Below are 19,071 nucleotides of genomic sequence, written 5' to 3'. Positions count from 1 at the left end.
CTAGAAGTGTCTTATTCAGGAGTGTATCACAAGATGGTTTGGCTGAAAGCAATGCTGGTGAATAAGTGGCATTTTAAATTGGGAAGAGGACTTAGTGCCCTATGTGTATGTGTCTGTGTAGGTACACCACACTAGTTCTTTTTTTGTGTGCCACGTTTTCCATATTTATGTATTTTATTTAATCACTTGTTTTTGTAGTCTTGCAGTAGTTTAATGAGTGACATTAATTAAAAAATTATGAAAAATCAATTTTTAAAAAATGAAGCTATGTGGTAAATATTTTCATGTTTCATAATTCCATACTTTAATTTCTTGAATGCTGTGGGGAAATCTTTTGTGTGGAAAGGATCGATCTCATTGAAATGAGCCTCGTTGCTCTCATTCCGAGCGGCTCCCCTGTGCCTCGTCGTGGTACATTACATATTCTGTAGAAGGGCTGAACGTCGTGGGTGGTGTCTATTACTTCTCACACAAAAAATTCCAGACATTGCAGATTGCAAGAAACAGGAGGCCCTTTTAAAGTTCCTTCAGCAATCTCCTTCAGTTATTTAAAATAAATCCTTCAGATTTTGGTCTCATACTGCACACCTCTACAAACAAGGTGATAACTGAAGACCAAAAATAAGAGGTTGAGGCAAATTAAGGGATGGAGCAGAAGCTGAGGGTCTACATTTAAATCCTTAGAGGCTTTACCTTCTGACTTAAGTGGGGATACTAGCAGGTTGCAGTCATTTCTTTGTAGGTACCAAGAATATCCTTTTGCAACTATTTTTCTTGCCCGCAGAGAGCAATTACAGTCTTGTTAAGCTCTTTCTTCATTCCTAGTGCCTTCCTCATAAACCTCAGCCCTCCCCACAACATTGCACTCTCCTGTTACTACTGGATTATCTCAGGTTAAAATTTATCTAGATGCTTTCTCCCAGAAGAGTTGCTAACTAAATGTTGGAGAAACTCCTGAGCTTCAAAGTTGATGTCCACACATGTACTTCCATGTTATTCTGCAACACTGGCCAAGGGAGAGGCTAACAGCAAAACTAGGATCAGGAATATTTCCACTTGCATGTCATGTTGAGATCCAGAGAGAAAGTGCAGACTCTGAAGGTGGAGATGTAGTCCCATGGTTAGGGGACGTATTGGAGGCCCAAGGCATCAAGCTGACTCCAGGAGCCCTCCTCCTCGTTTCAGTTCCTGGGAGCTAATAAGCACCAGCTGCAGGAAACCTGAGCTGGAGTGTTGTGCAGCTTTCCTTGTTTAAAAATACTGTTGTTTTTTTTTTTTTAATTGCGTTTATGTATTTATATGCTGTGGGACATCACTCGTAGGGCATTTCAGCAGTGAAAACAATAGCGTGACAAGGGAGCAGGTCCAGGTTGGACACCGGTGCAGGAAACACCTGTGAGCTCTGTGCCATCCCTTCTATCGGGGCCACACTGCTGCAAGCCCAGCCCTGGCGCGGGGGGTGGCTGCTGGCTGTGAGTAAGAGTTTCCACCAAACTCCTCTAGTTTTGGATGTGAATTTTATTTGCTTTTGACCAACTCTGCTGTGAAATCTTGGGAAGGATGTTTGTTTGCCCTGCTGGTGCCCAGGAAGGCAGCTGCTTTGGGTGGTATTTGGGGTGGGGGTGGGCATGCAGAGCTGCTCTCGGTGGGTCTGTGCTTTGCAGGACCTTCTGACTGTGGATGGAGAGGTGTGGATGTGATGCTCATCGGAGTGGAGGGTAGGGTGGTTTTTTTCGTTCCCCTTCTGCAGAAAAAAATCTGGGCCGTTCAAATCATTTGCCTTTTCCCTTGTGCTGACAATTTAACAGCCTTTTTAAAAGCTTTGGTTTCTCTCAAGTACGCTCACCCCATACGTGTTTTAATTTTTGTGCAGAGGCCTGGAGCTTAACAATTATTTTGCTTAAGCTCTCTGAGACTTGCCATAAAACTTTCTTTTTTTTTCTATTTTTTTTTTTTAAACACACACATGCTAATGATCCCCATCAGATCATATTGTTAAACAGGGAATAAAATACTTACGCCAAGATGACATTATTAAAAAAAATGTTAAAAGCAGGCCAGCAGAGCCCATTTCAACAGTTTTGCTCCAAAATAATTTGCACAGATTTGTTAGAGTTAATTTGTTGAAAAGTTCAATGTTTGTACAGGCAAATCCTAATTTCCACACTGAGACACAGAAGCAGGAGAGGAGTGAGCATGTGTCCAGTGTTTGCAGGAGCAGGATGGTGGGAACTTCTCTCTCTCCTACCCTTCCCCCCCCCAGTGCAGGAATGTAAAAGCAGTGTCAGAAGGCTGGGAAAGTCGGCTTCGGATTTTTGTGGACTCCTTGCAAATCAGAGGAACTGTCTGGCTCAAATCTGCATTTAGGGCCGAGAGAAGAGGATTTCCTGCTATTTAGTTGCTTGAGGAAGGAAAGGATTTACCTCTCTGCTGTAACAGTACTTAATTTTTCTCCTCTTTAATAAGAATGTAGCAGTAGTAAACCTGCAAAAGCAACCATGCCTCTCCCCCATCTTCCTTTGCTCTCCCCACACTGTGATGCGACTCCCCCCCTGCCCTAGCATCCTCCCATCCCAGCTCCCAGCCCTGGCCATGGCTTGGTGTCTCCCTCCACCGTGAAAGAGAGGGCTGTGGAGGGGGCGGCTGCTGCGACGTTGCTCCCTCGGACGGCTGCCTTGCTCAGCCCACCATCTGGATCCAGTTAGCTCTCTCGGCAGTAGGGCTGAGTCTCATTTCCTCCAACCAGTAATGTTATATAGGCAGTGATCCTGTTCTGCCCTAACATAATTGAAAATTATGTGTATTGTAGACTTGCAGCGCTGAAATGTAGACTCGTAAAAATCTGTGGCTCAGGTAGCCTGTGGAGATTGAATTTGGCACACAATGAAGCTTTTATGTAAAGTAAGAATTATAAGCCACCACATCAATATTGTGTTACAGGCATGACAATTCTTGGATGAGGAGGCCTTCAGTCAAGCTCGTCACCTTAAACAATGCTAATATTTCATACTTTTATCAACGGGGCTGGCATTCTGAAGCGAGCAAATTGGACTTTTTTTTTCTTTTGCAAATGTCCTGCCATTGAAGCTGTGGGTTAGTAAACTTGATGTAGGCGTTGGCTGTGGGCTCTGGCCCTCTCTGTTTATCTGACAGACAGAACATCTTGCCCTTGGCGGGGCTGGGATGCTGCTCTGGATCCTGGCCACTTGGTAGAGCTTGTGGAAGCTGCTTTATTGACCCTTGTGCATTACTGCATTCTGTGGGTACTGCCTTTTTTTCCCCACACTGGTGTATTATCCACTGGTGGAAATGGAAGACACTGTCTGTCCTTGTGTGCAAAATGGAGCCCTCTGGGCTTGGACCGCTCCTGCTGGGTTCCACATGCATGTCCAAGAGGAGAAGCAGCTTTGGTTTTGTTTTAGCCTTTGCACTCTTAAGAATTCTGGGATCCTCTTTGATAGGGGTGGTTAAGAAGACTTTACTGAGAGTTCAAACTAAAGGTTTTAAAAGCAGAAAAGCAAAGTAGCAGTAAGATCTGAAACTGTCGTCTTGCACTTAGGCTGGTCAGCCTGGTGTGGGAGCACCTGCACTGAAAGTATGGGCTCTTGTGAGACTGAGTGGAGCAGGAGCAACCATACCTTTTTGCTTTGTTTCTTCTAAGGAGATTTATTGCTCGTAAAAGCCAGCAGAACTGACAGTCCTGAAGGCTTTGTAATCCCTGCAATAATTACTGACTGGACAGGATCTGATGTGAGCTTACTCAAGCTGCTGTGTCAGTGCCTCAGTCTGCCTTTGGGGCAGTCTCAGAGAAGGCCATGTGTTTCTTGGCCTGTGTTTTAGGACAGCTGCTGACTTGAGCTCCTTCTTGGGTTGTCATGGTTGTAGGAATATTCCAGGGTTGCTCGTGACCATGGAGTGGTCATGGCAAAATGAAGGTGGTTGGTTTATTTTGGTGGGTAATGGCTTAGTGGCCATTTCCTGAAACGCCATTGCTTGAACTGGCAGGTTCTTGTAAGTGCTTTAGTTGTGGTAGCAGTAACTTGTCACTCTCCAAAATGGTTGTGGAGTTTGAAACAGTCATGTACCACGAGGTGTACATCCTGTGAGGACGTTTTGCTTGGAAAAAGACTTCACTAGCTGGCTGGAAAACCTGAGGAAGCCAGTAGCAGCTGTGACTCATCAGGACCCTTTCTGCAAATTCATATGCCCCTTTATGTGGTAGTGTTACCGTCACTAAGACAACTGATGGACTTCTAAAAATGTAGCAGTTGACTTGTTTTATAGTGCCATCTGCAAGTCTGCAATGCAATTAGATTTCCCCTCAAGTTAAGAGGCTCTCAGTCAGCTTAGGTTTTGGGTCCATTTTCTGTGCACTTGGGTTGTGTTTTTAAGAACATTTTTGAAACCACGAAGGGTTAGAAAGTTACTTTAACATCATCTCAACTTTAAAATTTATGTTGTGGTCACCTATGTTGAAGAGCAGGGATTTGATACAAGTGATCAAATATCTGGAGGCTTACAATCGTTGCAAGAGTTAGAAATGTTGCTTATGGTAGACTAGTTCTGGTTTGTTTGGGTTTTATTTCTTGTTTTTAAGAAGTGCTGAAGTATTCTGGTCCACATTGCACAAATCCCAAATGTGGAGATGAATAAAAACAAGACTTCTTGGAACTTGAGGAACTCGTATGGGGCACATATCCAGAGTATGGGTTTGTTTATTTGCATTCCAGTAGCTCAGAAATCTCAGGCCCTCCAAGCGAGGAATTGGTAACACATCTTCCTGCTGAACCCTGCTTTTGGTCACCTTGGTGCCCAGGGTCTTGCAGCGAACGGGCCTTGCATGCTAGCAAATGTTTTGCATACGTGAGCAAATGTGATAGTGATGTGCTGAAAGCATGGAACCAGATCTCCTTCCTTCCTTAATGGAGATTTAGATATGGCTTCCGTTGTTTGCCTGGGGTGGCAGGGGCTGTTTGTGTGTGGCTCTCCTTCAAGATTACGGTTACAAAAAAAAAAAAAAAAAAGTGGAGGAATGGGTAAACATAACTATTTCTCTAGATATTTTCTAGGAATAGATCTGTTAGGTCAACTAGAGCCTAGTGCTAAGTAGGAGGTTGTGCAGTAGCCTGTTCTATGCATACAGCTGCTTTTCTTAGTTCTGGGAGGAGGCTCAAGCTATGTGATAGTACACATTTCTTCCAGCATGATACAGGGCTTTTAGAGATCACGTATTAACCAGTATGCCTATTTGGCACAGTGCAGCACCATGCAGAGAGAAAAGCTTGGGCTGAAATTATATTTAGATGTGCCGTGCAGAAGTCTGTTTGGGCTAACTAATTTCTCTGTGGGGCTGCTTGTGGTCAGAATCGAGCACTTCTGATGCAGCAATCTGGATACCAGCTCGAAACTTCACCTCTTTGGTGGAAGCTTTGAGCTCTGCTGTGCAATCGGCTGGGGTGCAATGACTCCTCCAGTGGGTTTAGTGAGAGGACAGGCATGCCCAAGAGCAGAAGTTTTAGTCGATATTTGATGCTGATTGTATCTGTGGGTATGTCCTGCTCCTTCTTGAAGTGCAGTTAAGCTTTTTTGCTTTTGAATCAACACCCCTTTATGCTGTAGACTTGCTGCCTGTGTGTGTTCAGCCCATCTGCCGATGACAGTGACGTGAAGGAATTGTGGCTATCCCCAAGCACCTGGCCAGCACAGCTGGGCCTGAGGCACCAGGCTGTACTCTGCCTTGGACATCATCAGTGGGAGAGCTTATTAAGTTTGGCCTTGTAATTGAATAAGTCACACTGTGCAAGTCCCTTAAGGGGTGTCTGACAAGATGAGCAAGCAGAAAATAATCCATGGTGACTTCTGGAAATGGTGAAGAATAGAGAAAAGAGGTGCTGAGACCCAGCAGTGGTGGGTCTTTTTGGGGTAGATCTCTGCTTCTAGGGCTTGTACAGCACTGGGAAGCTGGAGGAGTTGACATGGTGCATTTTTTGAAAGAAGGCTGATGGATGGCCTATTAAATAATGAGGTTATATTCTTAACCCATGATATGTGTTTTCCCTCTCCTGAGATTTATAATCTGCCTCCCCCTCCCTTGTCCCATCCTCTCCATGGTTTTGGTGTTTTGTTTCTGTGTGGGTTTTATTCTTCTTCTAGATTTGCTATGATTAGCAAAATCAATGTAATACTCTTTGCAATTTGCTTTATTTTCTTATTCCTGAACGTAACGCGGTGGTATGAAATTGTTGGTGTTATGCACAGATTTTGTTTCCACAAACATGTGAAGTTGTCTTAATTTTTGTTTCAGTTCCTTGCATAAGTTTTAATTTATATCTTTTTACCCATGTTACCTAAGATTTGTTATTTTTTTTGCCTTTCTTTTCTGAACTCATTTTTCTTTCCCCATTTTTGTTTCCTCCATCCAGTATCTGCAGATGAAATGGCCACTGCTTGATGTTCAGGCAGGGAGCCTTCAGAGTAGACAAGCCCTCAAGGATGCTAGGTCTCCATCTCCAGCACACATTGTTGTAAGTAAACGCAGAAAGATGTTCTTCCTTTATTTGAAAAAAAAAAAAAAAAAAAAAAAAAAGCAAGCGCATTTGACATTAATGCCATTGGTTATCATCAGTTTTCTTTTACACAAGCTAAAAGAGAAATACTTCAAAACAAACAAAATCCCTAACAAGCCCATGGTAAAAGGAGGGAATGCAGTTGCGATGGCTGGGCTGTTTACGGAATTATCATGCATGTGCCTCATAGGAGAACAGAGAGTTGAAAATGCTTTACATTTACACACTGCAGGATTGCTTAGTGACAGCAAAGTCCAATCAGGCTGGTTCACACATCTGACAATGTTGAACTGAAGAGGCGTGGTGGAAAGCATTAAAAAAGTAAAAATGAAGCCTGTCCTATGGGATTTACTAAAAAAAAATTTTCTTACTGCAAAATCTTGAATGAAAGTTTGTGAGCATTTTTCCTGGGTGAAGGCTCAACAGAGCACATGTCCCTGTATGTTGTGATGACTTCTTATTTAGTATAAAATGTGTTATAACATGTTTACTGCTTACCTAAAAAATATAAAACTCTCTTTATAATGAGTAGCATTGCTAAAAATAGCTTTATTTATTAACTTCTCACTTGAAATGTTCAGTTCCCGGTTAAATTTTCTTGCTTCTGTTGTAAAAACAATACTGAGTTTGAAATGTTCAATACAAATTTCTGTGAGAGGGGTTTGGGGTTTTAGTTTACTTTCTAAAATAGCATCCATGGAGGTCTAAACAGTGTCGGTGCCATCTATTGTTAAGGAGCATCTTAGCTCCGAGAGGTCATCTGGGAAATTTATCTCTGGAGAAGATGGCACGTATGCTGAAATACTTGATCACCAAGTTTTACATGACTTTTATAGCCATTGGATGATAGCATGGTTCCCAGGAAAATAAACCTTGCATGTTCTTTATTTTTTGCTATACACAGTCTAAAGCTGATGTAGCTGGTAGATCATCCAAGGTACACATTTGTTGTGTTATAAGTCTCAAATCGTACTAAACATTTTTGAGAAGCTTCTTTTTCCATTGTTGTCTCTCACTTCAGAAGTGTCAGCCCTTTGCTATGAGTGCCTTAGTTCTTTATTTAGAAAGAAAAAAGGTTTTCTGTCTTTTAGAGCCCACAGTTTCTAAACTAACCCTCAATGTGGCAGACAGCGGTGGGAGCAAGACTGGTATTTTCCTAGTTGATATCTAGTGCTGGTTGCTTCACTTTTTCAGAATGACATGGCTTTCCTTCCCGTCCGTTTGGGCCATCACTGGAAGAGGAGATCAGAGAAAAGATGTTTGGCTGGTTATTTAGAAATCTACAGCCATCAAAACCTCCTATCATCTTATTCTTAATAAGGAATTACTTTGTTTATTTCTTATTTTGAGGGATTGTTTTTTTTTTTTTTTTTTTACTGCTGTGCTAGAGGACCAGCACAGGGGATGGGAGTGTTCCCAGGGCTCTGGGGCCAGTGTGGTGGAGTGGTGTCAGGCTTGTAGGAGCTGATGGCAAGGGAGCAGGAGGTGTCTCCTGGCTGGCTGCAGCCCTGGGAGGGCAGGCTGAGTTTGGTGGGTAGCTTTGCTAGAGATCACTTGCTCTTCCCAGTGATGAGCATCCGCTGTCCCCGAAGCCTCCCACCGTGCAGGAGAGCAGGCATGTGTCTTTAAAAGCCAAAGCAGCTTATAACGCTGGGGGGCTGGTTGGGGTCCTGACTCCCCTGGCCCTCTCCAGCCTTTCCACCTGGGTGTGGGTGAGGTGAAGATGAGTGGACAACTCAAATACACACTAAAAAAATGGGTTAAAAATTCACGAATCACAATAATTTTTGGAAAATGAGAGAAACCTGTTTCCAGGGAGCCTGAGGTTGATCTGCCTTGTATTTTGACCATTTATGGGGTTCTTATGGGTCTCTTTAAAAGCTGTTTCACTCTGCTATTCAATAAAAAGCATATTTACCATAGCAACCACTTAGGCTGTGAGGAACATATACTACCTCCGAGATGGAGGCCACCTTCCAAAAGAGCCACAGCTGGCATTTGTAATGTGATCTTTTGTGCTACTTACAATGTTGGAGGGAGAGGAGGCGGAGGAGGGAGTGTGGGGGGAGCAGCGGTGGGGTTTTTTTGGGGTGTGTGTGTGAGTTTCTGCAAGGTTTAATGTTTATTTCTAGCAGCAAACTGTTTTGCCTTGTTCTGTTAAAAAAACCTAAATAATGGGCAACTTTTCCCAGCCTTCTTGCTGGCATCTGCCCCAGGCCACATTAATTCTGTGGAGTAAAAACAGTCTTATTTTTTGGTAAATAAAGGTAGAGCCAGGTAATGGCATTCAGCAGAGATGAAGTGGCTGCAGATGCCAGTTGGCCTGTGATATGTCAGGCTTCTCTGGTGTCCCCATTTGTTTCTGCTGTGCCTGCCCACAGCACCTGGGACCTGGCTGCTCTTGCACAAAGCTTTACACCCATTTCTGCATACGTGAAAATGGAATCACGCTTTTTATGGAATAATGAGGGGTATTTTGTGGGCATGCTGATGTTCCTGTAAGAATGTAATGTGTAATGTATAGGGATAGAAACTGATTCTACACCTGATGCTGTGTCTTGTCTACTCGCCAAGTATATTTAAGCCAGTTTTTCATCTTGAATTCAGTTGTGCTGCTCTGAAGATCTGTAGAAAAATGCTAACACCTGCAAATCATTTCTTATCTTTCCCCTACCTCTGAAATCAGGATTTGAGGCTAATCTTTATAGCTGGATTACAAAGAGAGGAGAGTGTATGGGGTTTTTCCCCCCATATTTTTTTTTATTTTATTCTCCCCCTTCCTTTTTCCTTTCTTTTTTCTTTTTTAATGTTCTCGTTTCTTAGTGCTTGGCTGTGACTACCATGAGCTCTGTGTTAGGGCTGCAGCCTTTACACCCAGCTCCAATGAAACTCCCCTTGGCTTCAGCAGGGGTTTTTAGTTTAATGACTCAAGGCTGCAGAACATGGCTGTCTATAAGGTCTTAAGTAAAGTCTGTACTGTTTGTCAGCCACCCTCATTTCAGATTTGTTTAAGAACATTAAGGTAAGGCTACAAAAATTGAAGTAAAAGACTAGCATGAATAATTGGGCTGGATTGCCCCCAGTGCTGAGGACTGGGTTAATACTGCTTTTCATGGTGCTTGAGAGAGTCTCCAAGGCCCATAATGAGAAACAGAATATTAAACTGAAATTATGTTCAGCGTGTCTCTAGGAAGGTACAGCATGAGACTCCATTTAAGACCAATGCGTTTATTTGCATTTAGGTGCTTCGCTAGTCTTGTAAGACTCTTGCATCTTGCTCTGGCACAGTCATGCTGCTTATCTGTGTCCAAAGGTGAAAGAAAACGGGGGGAAAAATTGTTTTAATAGTATGCTATTAAGCTTGCTAGGTCAAAATTTTGAATTCAGCCTGTGGATATAGTAGTATTTTGAGGCTGGGATTTTTTTAAGGGTTTTTATGGTTATTTTCCTTCTTTTTTTCTTACCTTTGATTTCATTGAAGGTATTAAGACTTCATAAAACAGTTTTAGCAGAAAGTTTTTGGGTGTAAAGCAGATGCTAGCTGGGTGCCTTACGTGTTCCTCTAAGTGGGTAGGGTGCTTGTTGTCTTGAAATCCCATGTTCAATGTGCACCTGATCTGCTCCATCTGTGTGCCGCCAGTTTGGTGATAAGGAATGAGATCTGGGTGCCCTAGGAGTGGGATTCTAGCATGAAAATTTTCTGTTGCGGTGTGGACAGGCAAATGAAAGTGAGCACGGTATGTCTGCACAAGGAACTCCAAAATCTGCTGCCTGCAGAAAGCAAGCTCCTTTAAAACCTTTTTCATCTATTCATGCATTCCTACAACCTTAATGAGAAAAACAGTGCTGTTCTTCCCTGTTCTCTGCAGAGTACACACTGTGACTCAGTGATACCTGGTTTGGGGCAGAAACATGGGTGAAAGACTGATCCCAGGATCCTGCCTCCTGCTGTTTTGGCTAGGCAAAAACTTGCTTTTAGCTTCCTTTGTACCAGGCAAAAACATTCAGAACCCAAAATGGTGGTGGTTTGGTACAGTATATTTCTTATAAAATACTTAAAGGTTTAAAAAATGTCTGCATTTTCTTCTGCAGGGAGGCCTTTTGAAGTAAATGTAAACGTTACCTTGGGGGGAGAACTTGCAGCGCTATTTGGCCTGGGTTTTCTAGTATGTAATGAACACAGCCATAAAGTAGACTGAATCCCCAAGAACAAAGAATCTTACTGTGCAGTAGTGTATCTAATTTTTTCTTTTTTTTTTCTTTTTTTTTTTTTTTAAGTAGGTAAAAATGTGTTTTCAAAACATAATATGACAAGCAAAACTGAAGGCAAAGCCACCTGAAATGTACTGCCTGTTCTCAGCCTCTTTGATGTGCATGGACAGTGGGTGTCTGGGACTGCTGGGTGGTTTGGAGGGATCAGGAATTTTTTCCCAGAGCAGTTAGAGTTGAAGCTGTGTGTCTGCCCAGCCTGGTCCCTAATTTCTTTCTCTTGTGTGGTTTGCAGTTACACACTTTGAAAGAAAAGACAAATACCTACAAGTAATCATTAGGTTTATCTTAGCTAGATTTAAAAATTCTCCTAGTGTCCCTTCAGACAGGCCAGAAGCGGAGTGCATCCCAGGCGTATGCATGGTCCTAGGTGTATGTAGCCATCTGGAAGCACAGTCTTGCAACTTCCACTGCAGTGTCCCAAAAGGGCTTTTAAAGCTCTGCGTTTGCCTTTAATATTTAGCTGTAGAGAGGTTATTCTTCCTCTGCAGTAACCTCTTGAGGTGTTCTTGGATGCCCATGATGGGACACCCTCTTCCCTGGAGATCTACAAAGCAATCCTTGGCGTATGCAGACTGTGTTGAGAGTTGCAGGAACATGGTGGTGGTATGGCAGGAAGGAGCTGGGCATCATTTGTGTCAGTGTCCCATATTGAGAGGAGCACGTGCATGAGGAGGAGAGGGCTGTGTGTCCGAGCTGTACTGGCATACTAGGAGTCCCTGATGGCAGGTAGGTCACGCCTTGGTGCACTGACCCAACAACAGATCCCTGAAACTCACACTGCAGAAATATCCATGAAGACTTAATTGGAAAGCTCCTGTAGTGACTCTCTCCTTTTTAAATGCTCTATACTTTATTTGGCTAATTGCTCTGGCAGTGAAAAGTAAAGAAAATGTTTCATTAATACATGCCCAAAAGTGTGCAAATGTCTTGTCCTGAATTTTCAGAGCCGCATGGAATTAAGCCACAGAAGAAGTTAAAGGTGGTGAGAATTTTGTGGCTAAATCTCTTACCACTAATTCCGTTTGGTTTTTTTTGTTGGGAAGGATTGTATTTTAAAAAAAAAAATCTACATTCAAACCTGAATGCTTATAGAATTCACGTACTGGCAGCCCAATAAAATTGTTTTGGATGGATTCCTGTAAAGCACACACATTATATTCAGTACCCACTAAATATGAATGGGAAACCTAGTGTTTGGTTTGTGTAAAGCACAGAAGAAATGTGGATTCCGTAAAAGTAATTCACTTGATAATTTGATATGTTTTGCAAAATAATTCAGACTTTAGGGTACTGCTTCATGCTGTTGTGTTTACTCTGTGGCACAATGTCCGTCCTCTACAGACCTTATTTAGGTACTGGAGGTAAGCCCTCTGCTTTAATGTCGGGACTGGGGAAATGTGCAGGCTTGTACCTCTTGCTGTGAAGTGAGCAGGAATTTAATGCTTCTGCAAACATCAGTCAGCACAAAAGCACCTTCAGAAGACACCTTGGGGCTGGATTGGCAGCTGGGATGAATTGTCACGCTTGGTTTTAGTCAGGAGATCTGCGACTAGCTTCAAGAACTCTGAAGGATTTGGATGTTGGGGTATTTCAGCTGTGAATAAATGCTGTAAAATGTATAGTACTGCCAAACCCAATTGTTCCAGGATCATGAGTCAGGCATCAAAAGATCATGAGGATTGGTGGGGTTTTTTTGTGTTGTTTTTGTTTGTTTTCTGTTTCTTAAATAATACATTTTGTATTCTCTTTATTTGTTCTCTGGTTCCTGAGCCTGCAGGGTATACTCCGCTCATTCTCAAACTTTTCTCTACAGCAGTTCAGGAGCTTGCTGTGTGCTGTAAGTGGAGGCTGAGGTTCTTCCCTAAAGAAAAATAGCAAGTATTGCTAGACTGGCTATAAAATCGTAGGAGCTGGCAACCCTAAGCGTTGCTCCAGGAGAAGGCAGCTGAGTCGGAGTGTTACGATATGCTCAGCACAATCTACTGAGCATCCATTTCTTGTGAATCACTGGGCTGGACTTCAGGAGAACCTGGTTCTTGGCACCGGGAAAGGCTCTGGCTTGTGGGTGCTGGGGTGGCTAACCTTGAGGTGGCTGCAGTGCTCCCCACTCCCAGGGAGGGCCAGGCTTCTCTGGCATTACTGAGGACAGCTCAGCAGGTCTCCTGAAGCAGCAGGTTTATAGCCCAGGATAGTGTGGTGAACCAGCATCATCTTTGATTTCCAGGAGTGGCTGTGCTGCAGCTCCCATTCCTGAGCTGGAGCCTCGAGATTTAGTATATTGGTTTGTCTTGGCACACCAAAATATATCTGCTTATCTCTCTCTGACATACCTACACAATGAAACTCTCTGGGTGAGGGGAAAGCAAGACAAAAATTTGCTTATCAGAGATCCTTAAGACATAATTATGCTGCCTTCATCGTTGTTGGAAGTGCACCTACTGCAGGCTTCCCTCTTGTATCCTTTGTTTATGAAATACCCGCTACGTCCCAAATGTGATGCAAATATAAATCCATAAATTCTGGCCCTTTCTGACTGGTTAGTTTGGGATAACAGTAAAACTGCAGAGAGCGGTATTTTGAAGTAGAAACCGATGTGGGGAAGATGGTGCAAGAGGGGAGTATTTTAGCACGGGGGAGCCCATGCTGTGTTTTGGATTCAATCATATAGCAGTTTGTTATGCTGGAGCATGCATGTTAAGTTAATGTCTAGGGGCTTGTGCGGGCCTAAAATTAAGTATCAGCGAGCTATCAGCTCTCCCACAGAAGAGTGGTTGTGTTGATCAGGAATGGAGACAGTGCAGGCAGTCCGTCCCCAAAGCCTGGGTATGCATGAAGACTGCAGCAGCAGCCGTGTGTAGTGGGCTTGGCCTTGGCAGTAGGCAGAGAGCCGTGGCAGTGCTGGGTGTTGCTGGAGAGCCAGATGGGTGAGCCTGTCAGATCAAAGATGATGTGTACTGAGGGTGGCAGACTTGGCAGGGCTGCTCGCCACAGGTTCTTCTCCCCGCGCACCCTGTCTGCAGCTGAAGTTTGTGGCTGGATCCAATCGCGAGCTTAGAGAAGTAGGTATTGAATAATGCAGCCTGGTTTGGAGCCAGAGACCGTGCCGACTGGAGCAGGAGCAGCCGTTGTGCATAGAGCAGAAGATTTAATGGGTAGGATATGGCCCCGGCACTATTTTTTCCCACATTTCTAGAACCACAGTCTTCCCTTTCCAGTACGGCTTTGGGCTTGTTGACGCAGAGCAGAAAAGCCCAAATATGCAGTCGAAGTGGCTGTCTCAGAATAACTATTCCTCATTATCTCTCCATGCGGCCACTCTTACTCAGCAGTAAGAGGTCCTTTGTGTGGTTTAGGTTAATCCGCTTTGGAAACGGATTAAGCTAAATCTCACAAAGAAACTCTTAGGGCTGAATAACAGTGTCCACACGAAGAGATAATTCGAAATAGTTGTTCTGCATTTTTTAATTTACACTTGAGCCCTTGCACAAAAACTTCCCTGTGCAGATGAGCCCACTTGAATAGGAAACTGCTATTTTCTGTCTAAACAAGGTCTGTGTAGTGTGTCCAGGTGCTGTAGTAAAGAAAACAGCACGCATTTATCATTAAAAAGAAAGGAAGAAAGCTGGCATTACTGGGCTCAGGAACATTTGTTTGCCAAGTTGCTCAAGATCAGGATTATTGCTTTTCTCACCAGTTCCTGTGGCTTGGGATTAGATTATTCATGGGATACTTCACTTTCTAGACTATGTAGACATCTCTATTCTTTCCTATGGAAGAAACTGGAGCTGCCTATAAGACACGGCTTAAAGAGAAGGAAGGGTGCGTTCTCCTCTGTCCTATGCAGACCTATTTGGCAAGGGGCAGACCCATTTTGAAAAGCTTTTGGAGAGTTAGTGATGTTGCAAGTAACACGGAGTCATGCCTTTGTAAAATAATCTCTCAGCCCTCATCTCTTCCCAAGCAGTGTTCTGTGCCTAATTTCACAGAATGAAGCTAGAAATTTTTGTTAAACAGACTTTGGTTCTGAATATGCTTGTGGTCTGGTAGCAGGGAGCTGATTCCAGGGACCTTGTCTTAAAGCTTTGCTTGTACCCAACAGACACTGCTCAGCAAAATCATTCAGCACTTTCCCGATATGGGGAAGCATTGCTCGCTCCTCTGTTTTACCAGTGCAGCCAGGAAGTTACTTAAAACTTTCCCAAGTTGATTTTGAGAAATGGATGATTTCCCCATTTGTATTTTAGAGGCATGCAAAAAAGCCCTGCAGCTCCACAGGAAAACAAAACAAAACAAACAAAAAACCTCCCAAAACCTGAAGTGGTTTTTGAAATCTAAACCTAAAATCCTAACATACATCAGACCCTACAGGAAAGTTACTTTTGGTGCTATTTAGGTGCTGTCAGGACCCTGCGTATCCATGAATCATCATGTCAGATGTACATTACAGCTCATCTCTCAGGATTAGGAAGTTTTGGGGAACCAAACCAGTCCTTCCCCTACCCCAGCAAGCAGTAGGTCTGCAGCCAGGCTCACCTGTGTAGGAATGATATATACATGTGTAACGAGAGACAGGCTGTTAGTGGGTCCTGGACATGCATGGTTTGAACCCGTATGTGTGTGTATACAAGAAGGGTGCTTTCTGACTAACTTTCCTGATGGAATTAAGAAGTAACCAAATCCTTGGATTTAGGTTTTTTTTGGGGGGGTGTTTTTTTTGTTTTGCATGTGTGTGATTTTTTTGTTGTTGTTGTTTGGTTTTATTTGTTTTGTTGGTTTGTTTTTGTGGGGTTTTTTTTGTTTGTTTTTTTTGTTTTTGCAACCTTACCCCTCAACCTTCCTCTTAGTGCAAGTTAAGGAAGGACCTGGTGATGTCCCTGGGCCTTGTGGTGCTGGCCTGCAGAAAGAGGTGGATCTGTGCTAGTTTCCTAGGAGAGGCGAGCAGTTCTCCAATATGCATTTTTTTCCTGTTGGCAGGACTCAAAGACTTCTCAGCTACTATTACTGTGGAAACTAGCTTCCCCTTCCTTTTTACTTTTTAGGCCTTGATTCAAGAAATCATTAAACGTGAGCTAATGTCCATCCGTGTTCAGGACAACGCTTAAGTGCATGCTCGAAATATTGTCTTGTATAGTGACACTTTTCTGAGTGGGGGTTCTGGAAATGAGCATTTATATGAAATAAAGCCCCTTCCTGAGAGATGGTTGTGGCTTCTGCCTGTCCCCCAGCTAGCAAGTACTGAGAAGGGAAAGAGAAGGAGAGAAGGAATAGCATGTCCCAAGCTCTTCTCCCCTGGAGCTTGTACTTGTGCTGACGTATTTCTTCTCAAAGCTGTAGGAGGAGACACCCTGAAGGAGGGTTTTGGTCTCTTGGTGCTTATCTGCCCACTGGGAAATGCACAGAATCTCTCCATGGTCTCCTCCCCTGGCTGGAAGGGTAGTGTCTGGGAGAGGAAAGACAAACCCCCAAAATTTTGCCCTCTTGTAATGCTTGCAGAGGTTTCCAATGTCAGTATTGTGTGTGACAGGGATGTGACTGCCCTGTAATAAGGAAACAGTATTTTGTGGAGGAAAGCAGAGTGAAGGGACTTGAAAGCCTCCAGACTTTCTTAGTGTGCATTTACAGCTGTGAACGCTTCTCCTGCCAAGCAACTGCACGTAAGCAGCAGTATCATTAGAAAACCCCAAATGGCTGGAGTGCACAAAGCTTTCCCTGGCAGCAGAACTTGTGTCGCTGCATGTTGGGCATGTCTACATGGTTAATTAATATGAAGCAAGCAAAGGTTTGAATTGCTAAAGCCATAGCTGCTACACGTTGACTCCCCATCTCGATGTTTTTCAGACATGCCGAGCTCTTTGGAGGGAAGTTGTTTACTGGACATGAAGTAACCTGCTCCTCATTAAAGGGCTCCGATGGCCAGGACAGGTTACCTTGGGATAAGCTCTGGTGTGAATCTGAGACAGGCCGGTTGCTCCACAATTGCTGCCCGGGGGGTAAATGTGAGGTAGCAGATGCCATTTGGACTGAAGGTGAAATTTGCTCGCGCCTGTGTCCAGAGCTGAGTGTGTGGCCAAGCAGTTACAGAGGTGCTATAAGACCTCGGTGAAGCTCGCCCTGCAGTAACTTGTTCTCCTTGTCATGCCCGGAGCACATCCAGGGAGTGTCCGCTCACAGTGTAGATGGACTGTTATGCTCTGTTCCCGTGTATGCAATCCTTTGGCCACCTCAGATCGCTGCTCTGAGGAATCTGTGGGATGAGTAAATGGTGAGAAAATGTGAGGGAGCAGCCCCAGCACGGATGGGAGAGGAGAATGGCCAAAGAGCTGGCGCCCTGTTAGCTTTTTGGCCAACTCAGCTGCTTCTTGCCTGGGCGCTGAGCCGGGCTCGTGACTCTTGCATTAAAGCATCATCCTGCTACTGTTCGCTGGTGATCGGGATCAGATGCCTTAGCCTGGGGATGGAAAATTAGGGATCCTTCTGTTCCCAAGTGCTATCCAAGCCTGATGGTGTCCTCTCCCTGTGGATACCGTGTTTCACTGCTGTGGTTGTGAAATGAGCAGGTCAAAGCCTTGGTGCAAGTTAAATATTGCTATATTGTTACCTGTATTTAAGAGGATCTAAGAGGCAAGCTCCTCTCAGAGAAGCGGGTTGTTGTCCCTGCCTCACATTGCTGGGATCCAGGGGGGGTGGGCTGTGCAGTACAAGGCACGGCAGTGGTCTGGTTGCTGTATGCGTGTGGTGTGACGGGCACCGTATGCTCACATCCCTTTCCCGGAAACGTAACGTGTTCTGCATATCAGATCATGGCAAAGCTGGGAGCAACGTACAGCTCCCCTGACTCCAAATTCACAGTCCGAACTGGTAGGCTGTCTTTGACATGCATGTTTAATGTGTAGTTGTCTTTGCATATTTTGCTGGAGGGGACTAAAGGCAAAAAAAAGTACAGTTGCTCACCTGTCCTTCAGCACAGGTGAGCTTTGCACTTTTTCCCTTGGACATCTGTGAGATGTTTAAAAGAGCAACATGGGTTCCTGACATCAAACAGTTAATAGCAGTGAGTGTGGTACAATAGCTCATTAGGACCTAAACGTGGGCTGCAAACTCAGAAATCTTGATGATTTTGGTCTATAAGGACACTGAACTTTCAACCCTAGTTCAGCAATAATAAATGCCTGTTAAGTAAGGCTTCCTTTTATGAAGAGAGGGTGGATGGATGCATTTCAATGGGCATTACAAGTATTACTACTCGTTTCAGCGTCTGCTGGTCGAATGCATCCGGGCATGGGAAGGCATTTCAAGATCTGCACAAAAAGCACTTTGAAGTATAACCTTTGTGAGTGTCTTAGCTAAACCTGACGGCAGTTGGAAGCAGCACTTTATTTATTTATTTGTTAGTTTCTTTTAAAGTTTTTTTTAAGAAAAGCAAAACCAAACAGACACAAAAATATAAACCTGTGAGCAATTAAATGAAAATGCAGTTTTGAAACTTTGACCCAAAGTGAAAGGTGGTGGTGTATGTTTGGCTTTCGCATGGATGTTTTCATAACCAGATATATAGGTGCTGATTTCTGAAAGCAGGGGAAGATGAAGCTGGGCTCCGGGGTGGAGTTTAGGCAGTTGCTCAGGCTGATAGCCCTGCCACCCTGGAGAAGAGAGGCTCAGGAACCTAGCTGTCCTCCAGCCCGTGCTGCCTGTGCCCATAGGAACTGCAGTGAGGAACTGAAAAATTTTTAACAGCTTTTTTGTCTACCTATAAAAGGATCCTGCAGACATTACAAGGACTAAGATTTGAAACAAGTCATGAGTGCCTGCAAGTTACTGCTGTATAAACTGCAATCTTCCTTGCCTTGAGTTTGCAGGTCTTGATGCAGGCGGGCTTCTGCTGGGGTCCTACGTGAGACTTGAAGTAGCGTGTCTGTGTGTGTGTTTTACCTTGCCTCTCAGAGAGCACGAGAGAGACCTCCGTGAAGAGAGTGACAGGGTTTGATATAAACCAGCAGGACTGCATTGCTGCCATTATTCGACAGTAAACCCTTTCACAATGCCATATGCTGTGCATTCCAGCGCAGCGGCGGAGGGTGTGATATAGTTAAAGCACACTCGGCAAACAGGAAACGCTGGTGACCGCTGTGTGTGCTTTTCATGGAGATAAAGTATTGAGAGCGTAACAAAAAAAAAAAAAGGGGCTGGGAATGGGGGGGGGAAGAGGATGGTGGGGGGAAGAGGATGGTGGGGG

At 44.0% G+C, this 19,071-nt stretch overlaps 1 protein-coding gene across 17 annotated transcripts in view; it reads left to right on the top strand.

Moving 5' to 3' along the window:
* The window catches only part of TCF7L2 (transcription factor 7 like 2), a 181,671-nt gene that overhangs the window by 58,142 nt on the left and 104,458 nt on the right, over window positions 1-19,071 (top strand). For all 17 annotated transcript variants that reach the window (XM_056350686.1, XM_056350684.1, XM_056350690.1 and 14 more), the window contains exon 4: window positions 6,423-6,524. In XM_056350686.1, the coding sequence (XP_056206661.1) occupies window positions 6,423-6,524 (102 nt within the window). The remainder of the gene's footprint in view (window positions 1-6,422; window positions 6,525-19,071) is intronic.

The sequence above is a fragment of the Falco biarmicus genome, chromosome 9, assembly GCF_023638135.1.
Source record: "Falco biarmicus isolate bFalBia1 chromosome 9, bFalBia1.pri, whole genome shotgun sequence".
Taxonomy (NCBI): Eukaryota; Metazoa; Chordata; class Aves; order Falconiformes; family Falconidae; genus Falco; species Falco biarmicus.
Note: the sequence above shows the minus strand (reverse complement) of the source record. Positions and strands in the feature narration are given on the sequence as shown.